At 44.5% G+C, this 16,438-nt stretch overlaps 1 protein-coding gene across 3 annotated transcripts; it reads left to right on the top strand.

Moving 5' to 3' along the window:
* Window positions 1–11,703: 11,703 nt before the first annotated feature.
* On the top strand, window positions 11,704–16,227 carry LOC120644261 (dof zinc finger protein DOF3.6-like). 3 transcript variants are annotated; one of them, XM_039920846.1, is made up of 4 exons: window positions 11,704–12,137; window positions 12,426–13,388; window positions 14,070–14,397; window positions 15,885–16,227. In XM_039920846.1, the coding sequence occupies exons 1-4, from the start codon at window positions 12,084–12,086 to the stop codon at window positions 15,899–15,901; spliced, it is 1,362 nt and encodes a 453-aa protein (XP_039776780.1). In that variant the 5' UTR covers window positions 11,704–12,083; the 3' UTR covers window positions 15,902–16,227. The 3 variants fall into 3 exon arrangements, with proteins under 3 accessions (XP_039776780.1, XP_039776781.1, XP_039776779.1); XM_039920847.1 differs by having other exon boundaries at window positions 11,712–12,234; window positions 15,912–16,227; XM_039920845.1 differs by having other exon boundaries at window positions 11,716–12,137; window positions 15,912–16,227.
* The last annotated feature ends 211 nt before the right edge of the window (window positions 16,228–16,438 follow it).

The raw sequence follows: 16,438 nt of genomic DNA, 5'->3' as shown, positions 1-16,438 counted from the left end.
GGAAACAGCCGATGGGGTCGATGTAGAGGTTCAGTTTCTAGAACCTGGAGATTGGAGAGCCGATATCTTCAATTATTTGAAGGATTCGGCTCGGGGGGCACCCATAAGGATAAGACTCAAAGCTATGAAGTATGTTCTGATAGGAGACGATATGTTCTACAGGACTTTGGAAAGGACTGCTGCTTAAATGTCTGGGGCCTTCGGAGTTGAATCGGCTTTTGCATGAGGTTCATGAGGGAGCCTGCGGTACTCATCAATCGGCCCATAAGATGAAGTGGCTGATTAGGCGATCGGGATATTATTGGCCTACCATGCTTGAAGACTGCTTTAAATATTACAAGGGATGTCAGGCATGTCAGAGATTCGGCAAGATTCAGATGGTGCCGGCATCAGTGATGAATCCTATCATTAAGCCATGGACGTTCAGGGGTTGGGCCATGGATATGATTGGCCAGATCAACCCGCCATCCAGCAAAGGTCATCAATGGGTGTTGGCTGTCACGGATTATTTCTCGAAATGGGTGGAGGCGGTGCCCATGAGGTCGGTGGCATCAAAAGATGTGATCAGTTTCGTTAAAAAGCATATCATTCATAGGTTCGGGATTCACCAGACCATTACGACCGATGGAGGATCAGTCTTTATATCGGAGGAATTTAGGAAGTTCGCTGATGACATGGGGTTCAAGCTGATCAGATCATCCCCATATTATGCCCAGGCTAATGGACAGGCTAAAGCATCCAACCAGAGCCTTATCAAGCTAATCAAAAGGAAGATCGATGAATATCCTAGGCGCTGGCATGAGGTGTTGTCAGAGGCTTTGTGGGCATATCGTATTTCGTGTCACGGATCCATCAAGACGTCACCATACCATCTGGTCTACGGTCAAGACACTGTGTTTCCATGGGAAATCACGGCCGGATCGAGGCGTGTTGAGTTCCAGAATGATCTGTCGGCTGAGGAGTATGCAGCCTTGATGAGCGACAATGTGGAGGATCTCACAGAGCTAAGACTTTGTTCACTTGAGAAGATCAAGGAAAACAAGGCTAAAGTCGCTCGTGCATACAACAAAAAGGTCAAGCCAAAAAATTTCCAGGTTGGAGACTTGGTTTGGGAGGCAGTGCTACAATTGGGAACTAAAGATAGGAAGTATGGTAAGTGGTCTCCAACTTGGCATGGGCTGTACAAGGTTGATCAGGTCCTGCCTGGAAATGCGTACATGCTTGGAGAATTAGACGGTCAAGTTTCCTGTAGCCGTCAATGGCCAACACCTCAAGAAATATTTCCCGAGCATGTGGGAAGGCGAATAACAAGAGCCGATGAAATCCATATGGCTGTATTATAAAAGGCCAACACGTTGAGTTGGCCAGTAAAAAAAAAGGGGAGAGAGGCCAACACGTTGAGTTGGCCAGTAAAAAATATATATATGAGAAGGAAGGCAGCCGATGTGTAACCATCGACTTAAGATGTTGTTAATAGGTATGAGTTTCAGATTTAACAGGCAACATTAAATGTTCTCTGAATTGTTCTACTAGTTCAGGAACCCTTCTATGGCATGGATGGCTTCTGCGCGTATGGCGTCGGCATTTGCTATGATCGCTTCGTCGTCCTTGTCATCGCCTGTTACTATTTGTTGACTCAAGGTGCTTATCTCTGCGAACTCTGCCCGTATCTGCTCGGTCATTTCTTGGGCTTCTTGCTTGGAGTTTGCAATCGAGGTTTTCTCCTCTTGGATCAATCTCTGGGTGGTGCGGACCTTTTCTTCGAGTTCCACCAGTTCTTTCTCCAGGAGATTGAGTCGCCTTGTACTCGCGGAGATATCGGCTTTGGCGTCCAGAGTTGCTTTCTTCTGGTTGAGCATCTTGCACTTTTGAGCGATGTCGGCTTTCAAAGGAATTTGAGAATGACGTAATTCTATTCTCTGTTGTGCTGCTTTCACCTCTGCCCGAAAGAAGGGAAGATGGCCGGCTGGACAGAGTTTGACCTGAAGTGACTCTGGAGTTGGGATTCTATCTGCTCGAGGATTTTTTTATTTCGCTGGAATCGTCAACCAGGGTACTGATTGGAGCAGATAGCAGTTTTTTGATGTGTTGAAGCTGATTCGCGAGGTCAATCGGCTGCTGTGATGATGGTACTTTTGCTCCAGGGGCGATCAGACCCATTGATGCTGGTTCAAAGGAGAGCAAATATGAAATATTGAAGCCCTGTGGAGATATTGGAGTTAGTTTTGGGAACAAGGTGCATCAATGGAGTTGAAACCAGAGGAGGAGGAGATCGCCATGGCTGATGTAGGTTTGGGTGTTCTGCGCTGTTTGGCTATGGGAGGAGGGTGAGTTTGTGGTGAAAGGAGTCGATTCGGGGTGAGATTAAGTAATAAAAAATGGAAGATGGATCGGCATTTTCACATTCTGCGACGAGCCGGCTGCAGAGACGTTGCGTCTTCCATGGTGGTTGTAGTGCGTTTTAATGAGCATCAACGGGAAGATGAAGCAACGAAATGGTTTTGGAATTATCATTGCCAAAACCAGGGGGCATGTGTTATCACCATAAATTAACAGGGTTAATTAATGGGCCGCGAGCAAGTTGGGCTTAAAGCAGGAATTAAAGAAGGCTTGTGAATCGGCTCCTGCGTGAGTGTTTGGGCCATGTGGGCCATGTATCTTTAGATTTAGTTCAGTTTGGGTTAGAGATAGAGTCTGATTTGGACACGTTGGTTTAGATTGTTTTTCAAGTCTCCGGACTATAAATATGTACCCTATGATATTCGTAAAAAGAAGAACGTCATCACGTCTCGCAACAACAATTCTCGCCGCACCGCCACCCCTAATCCTAGGGTTTCATCCAAGTAAGCGCCATGCTGCCCTGATCACTTCTTGCGATCAGGGCAGCATTGTTCTTGCTTTTACCTTGGTATTACTCGTACTGAAGCGTTTTTGATGGCGAGTAGTGCTAGTTATCCTGATGTTCGTAGCATGACCTTTAGTAGACTTATCATGCTCTTGTTGTTTATCATGTACGAATATCATGTTATCTCTGCGTGATCATGTATTAATCTTACGCTAATTCTGGTTACATAGAGTTAGTCGCGTAGAGATAACACCCTGCTTCTTTTCTATCTAGTAGATCTAATCTGTTATGGTTTGTTCTTATACTTAAGAATCAGCTTAATATCTGCTAGGTTAGGACTTGCAAATGGGTTTGACGATCCGGCGACGTATTAGAAGCTTTGCCTTGATCTTAACAGGGATTGATCCGGGAATCGGCTTTCGCTTATTCTTAGGCCTCTATTCAGGATAAGGTTTGGTTATCTATTATGCTTGTTAGGCCTAACTACGTGTAGGATGTTCCGATCTAGCAGTGAAGCTTTTACCGTCGTGGATTGGATTAGCTAGATCTAATTGAAGCAGTTTTTGCAGTTATTTGCTTTATCTATTAATATCCGGATATGCAGATCTGATCTGACACCAGGACTCGATCGGCTCTTTAAAGCCGATGCAAGAGTCATCCCGGGGAGCCGACCACGGCTCGGACTAATGTTTACACGTGTTTGTGCATGCAGGCAAATCGTCGAAAGCACGTTCGCACCTTCCTGATCGGGTATAGGTCAGGTGGCACACCCTGCATCTCCGGAAGTGTCGGCGTGTGCCAGGATCTGGGCCGTTGACCGAGGGACTGGTGTCAGCCAGTGCCCCGGCAGCCTCCCGGCTCTTCGTGTTGCCAGTGGTCCTCTGTTAATTGATTTTAGAAGATGAATATTTTATGTTCGCCTCCGTAAATCCCCTGGTATTTTAGGAGACAGCAGATTTTGACCACCTCGATTAATATTTGGCACTGTTTCGCAAAATTATTTATATAGTAGTGGTACACTATGTATCATATCTTTTTATTTTTCCTAAGCATATATGCGGCAAGGATATTTCAATTTTTTTCCAACCACAAGAAAGGTTTTGTTGAAAATGGAAAAGTTAGTGCACCTCAGCATCATCACAATTTTTGAAAGTTCAATTTAGTAAAAAGTTTAAAAACCCTACTTAAAGTACAGATTTGAGTTCTAGAATTAAGATAAATTTTGCTTTCGATACTTTTGGGGGCTGAACCCAACCTGGTGCATTGGATCTCTTGGCTGGCTAGGTGCATGCATCATGCATGTATGTAGATTCATAAATTAGGTCCATCAAAAACAGTACTGCTGCTGTGGCCTTTATTAGACCAAGGAGCCTGAGATGGACGCGTGGACATGGTCCCAGGAAAGCAAAGCACGTGGCCACACTGTAGCATAGGGAAGCGTGGCCGCTCCTCACCGTCCGGGTCTACTGGGCACCTGTCAGCCACCCACCCTACCCGGGTTGTTGACGTACTCTATATAATTGAGACGTGTCTTTTTTTTTCTTCATGAGGAATAGAGGACCCACTGCAGCTGGAGCACAAGAGCCTTTTGAACCATACGAATGCAAAAATTGAGGAATAGAAAAGATATAAAATTTTTGTATGAATACAGTTGCAAAATAGAGAAATGAAAAATATAAAAAAATTTAAGAAATGATCGTTTGGATAGACCATAAGAGAAACGTAGAAATCCTAAAGAATTTTTAAGCCACGATAAAGTTGTCCCTTTTCACTACTTGGTCGAACATGGCTAAAATCTCTTCTATAACCAACCGACAATTGGGGCCCACATGCAAGAACCACAATTACCTAGCAGCCGCATTGAGTTTCTCCTTCGTGCACCGAATTTTACCAAGATGTTTGAGAGGAATGCAAAGTTTCTCGCGGTTTTCCTCCACTACTAGAAAATCGGCTTAAGGCACCGGTTGCAAGGAGTCTTTGGTACTGGTTTTTTAAACTGGTACCCCCAAAGTGGTACCAAAGGGCTTTTGGTACCGGGTAAAACAACCGGTGCCTAAGTCTTCAAAATTCACACAAAATATTTTCTTTGGTTGGGACTTGAACTCGCGACCTCTAGCCTCGCACATTGCTCCTTTACCATCTCAGCTACACAGTTGTTCTGATCGAGAAGGAGATATTTTTCTTTTAAAATAGCCAATGGATGAGCCTAAGTTACCGGTTGGTGGTACCACCCGGTACCTAAGGCTCATAAGGTACCGGTTGGTAACACCAACCGGTACCTAAGTCTTGTCTATAGGTACCGGTTGGTGGTACCACCCGGTACTAATATAAAAGTTACCACCCGGTATCTATGGAGAGCCTTAGGTACCGGTTGATAATACCAACCGGTACCTAAGGCTCATTCATAAATTCCATCCACCCTAAAAGTACCGGTATGGAGATGAACTGGTACCTATGCTAGTATATGTACCGGTTCATCTCCATACCGGTACTTTTGGGGTGGACCTAAAGCTTGTTTTCTAGTAGTGCTCTAAAATGACAGGCATAAGAAAATTTCATATGCTGCTCCGATGCCCCTTCCTATGAACCAAAGTAATGAATAGTAGAAATTTCTATAGGGTTTTCAATCCTATGTTTTCTCCATTTTTTTTCTATGAACGAAAGGAGGCTTAACTGCATAAGTGTATAAATTAGGATCTGTTTGCTTGGCTAAATCAATTGGATGGGTGATGACCTTTCAACTTTTAGTAGCATTAGGTATGAACGCAAACATGTTCATGTGACAGGATACCTGTTTGAAAATAGTGGTGTTGTGAACGTGATTAGAATTATTGATTTAAACATGGATGTCACGCTACATACTCCATAGATGACCCAATGAGCCAGATAAGGATAAAGCTTTCTGCATTGTTTGATTCACATCGGCACGGAGTGATATTGAGTTGCAACTACCAAGGTTCGTGCCCTCTTCAACTCAAATTTGTATATCTATTTCCCTATTAATAATAAAAAATCATCCGCTTATTTGTTTCAGCTTGTATTTGTGAATGGCAACTACGAAAATTTTCGCAACTCAAATTTTGGCAATTCCACCTGGAAGTGCCCAAACAGTACTAAATCAGGGCCCGGAACAGAGCAAACCAGGACCAGCTCGAGCAGAGCAAGGGCATTGAAGCAGCAGCGAGTACCTACTCGATATGGCCCTGCGGGAAGTAGAAGACAAGGTCACCGGGGCGCGGGACGGTGATGAGCGAGCCGGCACAGGCATGCCAGAGCTCCAAGTAGAGTGGATCCACACTACTACAAAAAAAACTTAACCGTGACCTTTAAAAAGGCCCGCCTCGGTTAAAAGATTAACCGAAGAGATTGGACGATCGCCACGGTAAAGGCCTCAATTCACTGTGACCTTTTGTCTGAGGCGGTTTGCTTGTCTGCCTCGTTTCAGCCTTTTTGTCCACCTCCATTAAGTTTTATGTAGTAGTGCCATCCCGGTGGAGTTAAGGACTGAGGAGCCGTCCCGGTGACGTGCACGAAGGAGGGGAAGGATGTCAGGGGGAGGCGATGATAATGGGAGGGGCTTCGTGGTTCCCAAGGCTACGGCGGTTCTTGAGGCCGGCTGGCGGCGCTAAGGCCGACCGGAGGTGCACAGTGGCAGGTGACGCGCACCGCCGCCCTAGAGGCTCCTGGTGGAGGCTGCTGGTGGATGAGGAGAGGGAAAAGAAGATTATGTTTAAGGTTTGGAGAGCCAACGGCTCAGATCGAGACGGGATTGGGGGGAGGGGGCGGGGGCGGGCGCACAATGCACATATTGATGTTGGGGCCGGAGAAAGTCGACTTCATATCAATGGTAACGAGGAGAAATTTGACTTCAGACCAAAGAAGGAGCAATGCTTGATGATCCGAGTCAAATTTGGGCAAAATCCTTAGAAAATCAAAGAAGTCGAAGTCACACCCTCTCAGAAAGATAGTCTAATACCTTTTATGAAGACACTCATGAAAGAAGATCCAACGAGCTCAAAAAGGTTTAAGAAGAAGGTTAAATCAAAGGTTACTACGCCCGAGGATTCTATTCCTGTGCCGTCTACGCCATCAAAGAAGAATAAAAAGAAATGACGCAAGAAGAATAAGACGTCATCGACCGCTACTACTTCTCCAGGTACGGACGAAACAACCTCAACCTGATCAGGTATGGAGAAAGGTCCTGCTTTTCGGACCCTAAACCAAGAGCTAACTTGGGGGAGGTTCCCTCTCCTAAGTCAACTGTATCCTTTGCTTGCTTTCGAATAAAATTTGATAAAAACTTTCAAAATAAAATAAATATTTATTGCTTTATTTCCCTTTTCATCATGCGCGGTAAGAATGTTTTAACTCCTTATGAAAGTTGAAAGGATGAGTTGTGCTTAGTTTGAAAATAAGAGTTCTCTTGAGTTTAAATCTGTTGATTATGCAAATATCTTGCAAATAAACCTGAAAGTTCCGTGGGTTGCATATGCTTGATCCAAGTCTAAGTTGTTGTGAGTTTAGATATGGTAAATAAGGTTGTGCAAGTTTGTTCTAGTGATGCTTGAAATCTGGAGTTGTTTTCGAAAATCTAGAAAGGCAAATTTCCCAGTGATAAGCAAAGTCCTACCAGAGCCATATGTCATGTTCCATGAAAAACCTTACACATATGCTGCTTGATGTTCTGTTGAGTTTCGTCAAATTATGTGACCCTAGTGAGATACTTTTTATGCTTTCTCAATTATAAGCACGTACACGTACCATCCATTTGCTACATTCCTATATTGGGAATTGAGCATATCATCCATTCATCTTCCATTAATAAATGCTCCATGTCTTGGTGATCTCTCTCGTAGAACATCCCTGAAATAAATAAAGTCAGATTATAGTTGCCCCAAAAAGAGAAAAGATTGCATGCCAAAAAAGCATGACCCAAAAAAAAGAGAGAGAAAGGGGTAACCATGTCTCAAAAAAAAGAGACAGGGATGATTCGAGAGAGAAAACCATTGCCTCAAGGAGTAAGCCACATCCATCCATCCACTCATACACTTGCACCTTTTCATCGAGATTGTATGACTTGTTTCTCCATGGATCCTCTCTTTGACTTAACATATCGTGCTTAGAACTTTATCAACTGCTTCAGTATTCGTATGTTTTCTCTAGTGTGATGTCTGCCATCAGGAGGGTGGGGGCTCCGTGCGGGACACTAGAGTATCTCTTACTAGTGTAGACATGGTGTCTAGATTAGCTAAGAGTTGATGGATGTCAACTATACCCACGGTTTGTAGAGGTAGCCGGCAGGTGGTGACAACCCTGTCCAAGCCCGAGTAATCCTCCACGTTCGGTATGAGGGGTAGGAGGTACATAAAGCCGCCGGGGTGTACGAGCTCCTCCCATTGCTTCGATAGCGGTCTCCCTATTGTGTAGTTTAATATCTGACTATGTAATCATAAGATAGCATAGATATAGCTAGCCTAGCATAGTTGACTCGAGCTCTAACTTCTGCCTTGCTCCCGGCCTAGAGCATCTTTTATCTTTTCTTTTATTTATTTATCTAGAGGGTAGTTTGTGTGTGTGTCACACTACCTCCTACCATGTTATATATTTTACCCCTGTTTATGCATGAGAATATCCAATCTAGATAAAGTTCATCAACTAGTCTATATCCCTTCACTCATCGCCTTCCCTGCAGAAATATAAATGACACTCCGGTATACTCCCGGGTAAAATGCTACAGCGGTATTCCGTGTGCTTGCGAATTTATTCGTGGTTTATGAAATACTGCCACCCCTAAATTGACGTCTGCGGGCGTCATCGCTACTTTCCCGGTGGTGACGTTGGTAGGCGCCAACAATAGGCGAGTACCACATGACCATGGCAGGAACTCTCTTCCTGGGACGCTTCCCCTCGACATCCCCAGGATCATCTTTTCGGATCTTGTAACGCAATGCACCGCATACGGGGCAAGCATCCAAATTCTCGTAGTCACCTCGGTAGAGAATACAGTGATTGGGACATGCATGTATCTTCTGCACCTCAAGTCCTAGAGGGCGAACAAGCTGTTGCACTTTGTACGTTGTGCTAGGCATTTCGTTGTCCTTAGGAAGCATTTTTTTCAAAAGTTTCAGTAATTCATCAAATCCCTTGTCTGATACACCATGTGTTGCCTTCCATTGCAGCAACTCCAGCGTTGTGCCAAGTTTCCTCAATCCATCTTCGCAGCCAGGGTACAACAACTTGCGATGGTCCTCTAACATCTGTTGGAACTTCATTCTCTAATTTTCACTATCACAATCTTCCCGCGCATCATGCAATGCTTGCCCGAGATCGTCGGTGGGCTCATTTTCTGCAGCATCTGCTTCAGGCTCTTCCATGATAGCATCATCGTCAAAGGCTGTCATATATCGTCGCTAGTTATCGTTTTCTTTTCCGTTGTTTATAAAACTCTGAAGAACTTATCTACTTTCAAATTTCTGAGGTACTCCTTTTGAACTCTCAAAATTCAGTTTATAATCACATTTACTATTGAAGTTTGTATTGTAATCTCTGGGCTCACCTTCGAGTGAGGTATGTTGTTTCGATCCGAAATACAGTGGTGTTATCAGGATTTTACCCGACAGACTGTCAGATTATTCCATTGAAGTGCGTGTAGATGATAGTTAGGGCACTTTAACTGGATTAATTCTGGCGGTTCTGCCACAAAGGCACCGAGTCCAGCATGGATTGGAAAATTGTTGTCGTAATCTATTTCTTCATTGTCTTCCATCATAACACCCTTTTCTCCATGTTTGGTCCAACAGAAGTATTTGGACATGAAACCATGAGTGAAAATGTGACTGTGAAGGGCCTGTTTGGGACCGCGGGCGTAAAAATCGCGATGCGTATAAGCCCAACGCAGCTCCGAGGCCGCTTCTGCGATTCTCGCACACGTAGTTCATTTCTCGGCGTTTTGCGTTGCCGCCGGCTGGCGTACGCGCGTTTGTCGCAAGCCGTTCGGCGGGATTATTCTGCGTATTCGGCTCATAAGCGACGCTAACGCGGTCCCAAACAGGCCCGAAGGGTTCTCCTAGAGGAGTAATCTTTATTATTTTGGCAGTGTATGCACGGGCAGCACATGAAACCATTCTGTTGGTTTGTCTCGGCCACATTCAAAAAATAATGCAAGCCATCAATGAACTTCTGGGTACGTCGGTCAGCTTTGTACATCCATTGCCGGTCCATCTGCATTGTTTGAATAATATAAATAAAAAATAAAAGTCCGAATTAATATCCAATCACACAATTTGAATAATACAATTCTTCATACACCACGATTAATTAAAAGATCTACATAATCCATCAGACAAACATGATAATTTAAATGGTACAAGTTGAAATAATAGCGAAAACAATACATGCATGCTAATACAAACTACTCACGAGACATATTGACCGAGGCCTTGTGAACTGCCTCGCGAAGTCTCTCCATGTTACGGTCAAATTCTGCTAGCCCTGACGCTTCACACATTGCATTATATTCGAGCCATCAACTCGCGATAGTCATCCGTATCATGTAGTTCAACATTAAATTCATGCGGAAATTTGCGATTTGCTTTTCCAAGTTTAAAGCATTGAAATGCTCTCTTAACCCAATGACGAATACGACCTCTTAGAAATCCAACACCCTCCTTTGGTCGGAACTCAAGGGAATGTCTGGTGGGCTCCAAATGATTGCGTACCGATGCCTGAGCGGACGCACGACTCTCCAATGTAGTAACAGGTGGCAAACTCATACTCCCTACACTTATCTTTACAAGAAAATAATGAAAACATAAAAAATACAACTAATTATTCATAATATAAGAAAAAAATAAATAAAATCTTAAATAGTCACATTGTAATATATACATACTCACATTGTAATATATACAAACATACTCACATTGTAATATATACAAACATACTCACATTGTAATATATATATATTCTCATTCTAAACAAAAATCTAATATTTGTAATAATAATATCAACTCTCTATACAACAAAATCACACATCAACTCTCTATACTCATCTAGATAAACTAAAACAAGTAAATCATATCTATATATGCACAACTAAAAGTACCACACATTTGAGTTCAAATGGTATAAAAATTAAGAAACTTTTCCATTCTAAAAACCTCCCATTTCTCTATTTCTAAACCATAAAAAATGAGCTACAAAAGAAATAAATGATGAGAGGAACAAACTCCTAACCTTTACAGCTGTTGAATGGATAGGAAATCAAAGAGTCTTCACAAATCGTGGAGGAAATGGTTAAGAACTCCCCCACCCGAGACAAGAGCAGCAAGAACACTGAGCTGAATGGCTCGGGCGGGGGAGGAAGAAGGGGAATAAAGGATTGGAATTATTTTGTCCCGGTTGGAGCTACCAACCGGGACCTAAGGCAACATATTTATCCCGGCTAGTGGCTCCAACTGGGACCAATGGTCCGAGGGGCCTTTGGTTCCGGTTGGAGTCACCAACCGGGACCAATGTAAGGCTTTCGGTCTCGGTTGGTGGTTCCAACAGGGACAAAAGGCCCTTGTTCTCCCACGCTGTCCGGCTAGCTGTTGGACCCGGGACTAAAACACTCTTTGGTTCCGGGCCCAAAAGCGGCCGGGACAAATGACCTGAACCAAAGGCCTGTTCTGTAGTAGTGGCTAAGAATTGGGGCTACTCGACGTCCGTCACCGGTCCACGATGACGCCGGCAGCTGCCAGGAAAGAGTACCTGCATGACTTCCCGCTTAATTACTAGGGGACGGGGGCTCTTTGAAGGTTCGCTGAAATTCTTCAAAGGACGCCTCATCAGGCTTGGCTGTCTCAACCAGAAGCCCGAGCTCTTTCATGAGCACCTTCCTTGCCTGGGGCTCCGGCTTCGGTGCTCGGAGCCTGTTTTTAGAAGCGAAACGGGCGCTGCGCTTGGGGACAATGTCGCCATCATCAGCAACCTTGGTGATGCGTAGCCTAGTCTATGAGTCGGTGTGACTTGACTATAAGATACAGTCATACAGATCACTGGATTTGACAGATATCATAGCTAGAGAGTATAGAGACAAGATGCAAGTCTCTTTTACTCTTGTGCGATTCCATTTCTGTTCCCTCCGAAGCTGCTGTATATAAATCAATCACTCCGTGGCATCAAGTGACCCAAACACACACCCACACGCACGCGCACACACACAAGTGGCTAGTTAGAGTTACTTAAGTTCACAAATATGATCTTGCCCCCAGTCTTCCTAGTTTCCACAAGCTGGAATAGCAACCAGCAGGTAATTTATGTATGGCACCACTATTATGTAGATACGTATATGTATTGTTCTTTAATATTTGCGTTTCTAGGATGGAGCACGAAAACCAACGATGCAGGTAAAATTCTAACAAATTATTATTCTGTATCTCAAGATTTAGTTCCCGTTGCAAACAAAATAGTTTCACATTAGATAGATGATTCGATTGATGATATATATCGTCGACGAACTAAATCATTTAAATCTTAGAATATACAATATAAATCGCTCTCTTGATTCATGTTTCATTATCTTTAAATTTTTTTGCAGCTCCAGCAGGCAACTACTACTAGTAACATCAATATTCCTCCTGCATCAGCTGTTGTTGCTGGTGAAGGTAATCTTCTCCAGTATGGACAAGCCATGGCCGCAGAGACGCTTTCTGGAGGAGGTGGAAGCCGTGATGGTAGCGCCCCAGCAGCGCAAGCCAAGGCCCAACCGAGGTCCATGTCTGAGCGCTCCAAGCTGCTGAGGATCCCAAAGCCAGAGCCGGGGCTCAGGTGCCCGCGCTGTGACTCCACCAGCACCAAGTTTAGCTACTTCAACAACTACTCCTTAGCGCAACCACGCTACTTCTGCCGTAACTGCCATCGCTACTGGACGCGCGGCGGCGCCCTCCGCGACATCCCCGTCGGCGCTCCGTACAGACGCCGCCGAGCCAAGGGCAACAAGCCCAGTGCTGCAGCCACTGCTGCATCGGCATCATCAGCAGCACTAGCGATGACTTCGTCGTGCACCACCAATTTCGTCGTCGCGCGCGCGCCCACTCCACAACAAACTACGGCCAGCAGCAGCGCGTCGCCGGTGCTGCCACAGTTGTACGGGCTCGCCAGCATGGACACCCCGAATGTTGGCTCCAACTTTTCGTGGCCCGGGGCTGCTAATCTGTTGGTGATGGACTCGGCCGGTGGGAGGGCTGTGTCGGAGTCGAAGATGAAGCAGCAGTGGGGAACGCGAACGCTACCGCAGTCTTCGCAGATGCACAAGCTCCCAGTATTCTCGCACGCTATTGATCAGCAGCAGGGGCCGGCAGTTGCTGTGCCGGTGACAATGGCGACGCCGCCGAGCATGTTCCATCCACTATGGAGTGGAGGCGACGGAGGGATCTACAGTGGAGGCGAAGGTCAGTTCCATATGATCACGAATCGAGATGAGGAGTGTCCAATTTGGGCCATGCAAGCAGATGTGAATGGTTACACTACTTCCTATGATCCTATCCCAGTTATACAGCAGGTAATTAACCTCTACTCTGTTGCAAAGAACTTGAATAGAAAAAAGCCATCGCAAAGCGCCTTTAAATTTCAAGATGTTACTCCCTCCATCCCAAATCAAACATACATTACGGTTCTCGAGGACCAGTTATATACAAAATAGTATCAATATTTGAATCTCCAAATAAGTTTATTAGGGCAAGTACAACGCGCGAAGGGCGGGCCTGGTGCAGCGGTAGAGCCTACCGTTTGTAATCGGAAGGTCCCGGGTTCGAGCCCCAGCCTCTGCATATTTGTGTGGGTAAGGCTTGGGGCTTAAAGACAACCCTTCCCCAGATCCCGCACAGTGCGAGAAGCCTACGGCACTAGGTACGCCCTTTTTTTGGGCAAGTACAACGCGCCTGTATACCCATCTGTGTCATGCTACTTTTACATAAACAACCCTGCTCCACTATATTCAATGAGGAGAGAAGCTCTCCTCGTCGCCACACGAGGCGACGACGAGCACGTGTTCTCCGAGACTTCCTCACGGTAGGAGGTGCGTTGTATAGGCCCGGCTACTCGAGTCGACGAGCGCTCCGATTCAGTGCGGGTACGCGCGTGGAGGAAGCTGAGGGCGCGCGCGAAATGGATTTTTCATGCCAAATTCACCACTGTTAGCATATAATCCTAACTTCCTCCCGCTGTATACCCCACCCACGAGATGGAGGACATCGGCGCATCTGCGGATTTGGGGCAGAATAGCCTGGGCACGGTGGCGGCGGGGCAGATGGGCAAGGTCAAGGCAGGTACAGCGGCATCGGCTTCCTTCAGTGGCCATGGATCCAGCTCGGTAGCGGCCCTCTTCCCCGTTAGCCGCGGATCCAGATCATCGGTAGCAGTCTTCCCCGTTGGCCATGGATCCAGCTCGTCGTCGGCCGTCTTCCCCTTTCGGAACTTCAACAGTGCGGCAGCGACATCGGCTTCTTCGATGGCTCCATTCCCCCATGGTCTCCTTCATTTGGGCATCCAGCAAGTTGGGATTCATCGTGGTAAGAACACTAATTCCAAATATACTGTTGCTGTGTGTGTTGTTGAATTAAAATTGCCATATCCCTGTTAATTGGTAATTTGTAGGTTGAACACGACAAGTTGGTTCATTGCTCAATAGAGGTGGCACCACTGTCAGTTCTTTTTGGAAAGAAACACTAGTTGGAAAATGAGCTTTAATCCCGGTTTGGAATGGTCTTTAGTCCCGGTTTTCCAACCGAGACTATGAATCCGGCCCTTTGGTCCCAGAGGTCCTTGAGCCTAAAAAATATGTTTGGCTTCTCACCCTGTGATTCCTAGAACTCAAACCCAAGACCTCGTGCATTGCCTTGCACGTAGCTTTCCACTCCACCCATACAACACATGTGACTATGGATGGGATGCTTTCCTTTTTTTAACTAACCTATGGAAAACTCTTCTGTCCCGGTATTAAATGTGGACCCTTACTAACCGGGACTAAAGGGTTCCTCAGTTGGTAACACTAACCGGGACTAAAGGTCCTTTAGTCCTGGTGAAACTTGGACCCGGGACTAATGCTCACATTAGTCTCGGGCCCAAGTCTAATCGAGACTAATGTGCTGAATCGTAGCTCCGTTCTCTACTAGTGAAATGTCTCATCTCTCATGGATGCATATGCAACTATGGGCTGTGGCGGCCAACCCTTCGCCATGTAGCACGGCATGCATGGATGCTGCCTCAGCTCCTTAATGGCGCATGAAACTTGATTCAGATCTTGACAGAAAAAAAGAGAGAAAGCTCTAATCAGGCGTCAGGTTTTGGATGTGAGGTGTTAGATTTTAGTTAAGCATGTTTCATTCACTTTTCTCGGTGATCTCCCTAAGCTGCTCAGTTTCCTCACTTATGGTTGCCTGGGCATCTTTTACATCAATAGGTGATAATTTTGATTGCTGAAATGAATGTTCAGCATTAGTTTTCAATTGTAGATTATCCGCTGGTGTGTTGAGCATCTGGATGGGTTTTGCACTTTTAGGTGTCGAGTCAGGAAGTTTTGTTTCAATTCTGCACTATGTGTTATGTAACTGTAGAATCAGGAAGTTTTGTTTCAATTCTGCACTATGAGCTATGTAACTGTGCACTATGTGTTACATTTATGCTGCTGTTAGTTCTGAAAATATATGTGTTGCATTTATCTGTTACAATTAATTCTGATGCTGTTACAGTTCTGAAAATATATGTTGCATTTATCTGTTACAGTTCAGATGTTTCAGTTCTGAAAACATATGTGTTGCATTTATCTATTTTCTGAATGAATGTACGGTCCGAACTTCTAATATAGCTGTTATCTGTTATGTGTTACAGTTAGATCACATAATTGTAGTTCTGAAAATGTGTTGCCATATTCTTGTTAACAAAATAGACTTGTTAGGAAATAATAGGCACATGCTGCTGCAGCAAGATTGTTCAGTATATCAGTCATCTACTTGTGAGCCTCTTCATTGTAGTATTTGATAGTATCATATTGCTGCAGCAAGACTGAGATGTTAGCATACTGCAGGAAGCCATAAAAGATGGGTGCCTACAATCCTTCAGAATGGAGAACATGGGTTATGGAATTGAGAGGGAAATTTGGCTGACAGCAGCAAACAGACAAGGGCTGGCTAGTAGATCAATCTAACTACGGAAACATCGATTTCAGTACACAGAGAAGATGGTTAGCAGATAGATCTATTGTCCTAATTTTCAATTTCAAGTATATTGCTTTGCTATGCAGAGTTCAGACAATGTAATGTACAAGTACGCACTATGCAGTACACTTGATAACTCATGATGTTATGATATATTTGATTAATGAAAACTATTATATTATATTAGTATATATAAATATATAAATATATAATATATATCTTTTATGTCGATGATTCTAAAAATATTGTAGTCATGTCCATTTTATTTATGCTTACTTTGTTTTCTATCATATAGCAACACAATGATATACAAAATGGAATTCACAATTGGTCATAGCTACATGCACAATATTAAATAACTTGCAGATAGCTAAAGAGATAGTCAATTGTACGAGAT

Source organism: Panicum virgatum, chromosome 8K, assembly GCF_016808335.1.
Source record: "Panicum virgatum strain AP13 chromosome 8K, P.virgatum_v5, whole genome shotgun sequence".
NCBI classification, from domain to species: domain Eukaryota; kingdom Viridiplantae; phylum Streptophyta; class Magnoliopsida; order Poales; family Poaceae; genus Panicum; species Panicum virgatum.
Note: the sequence above shows the minus strand (reverse complement) of the source record. Positions and strands in the feature narration are given on the sequence as shown.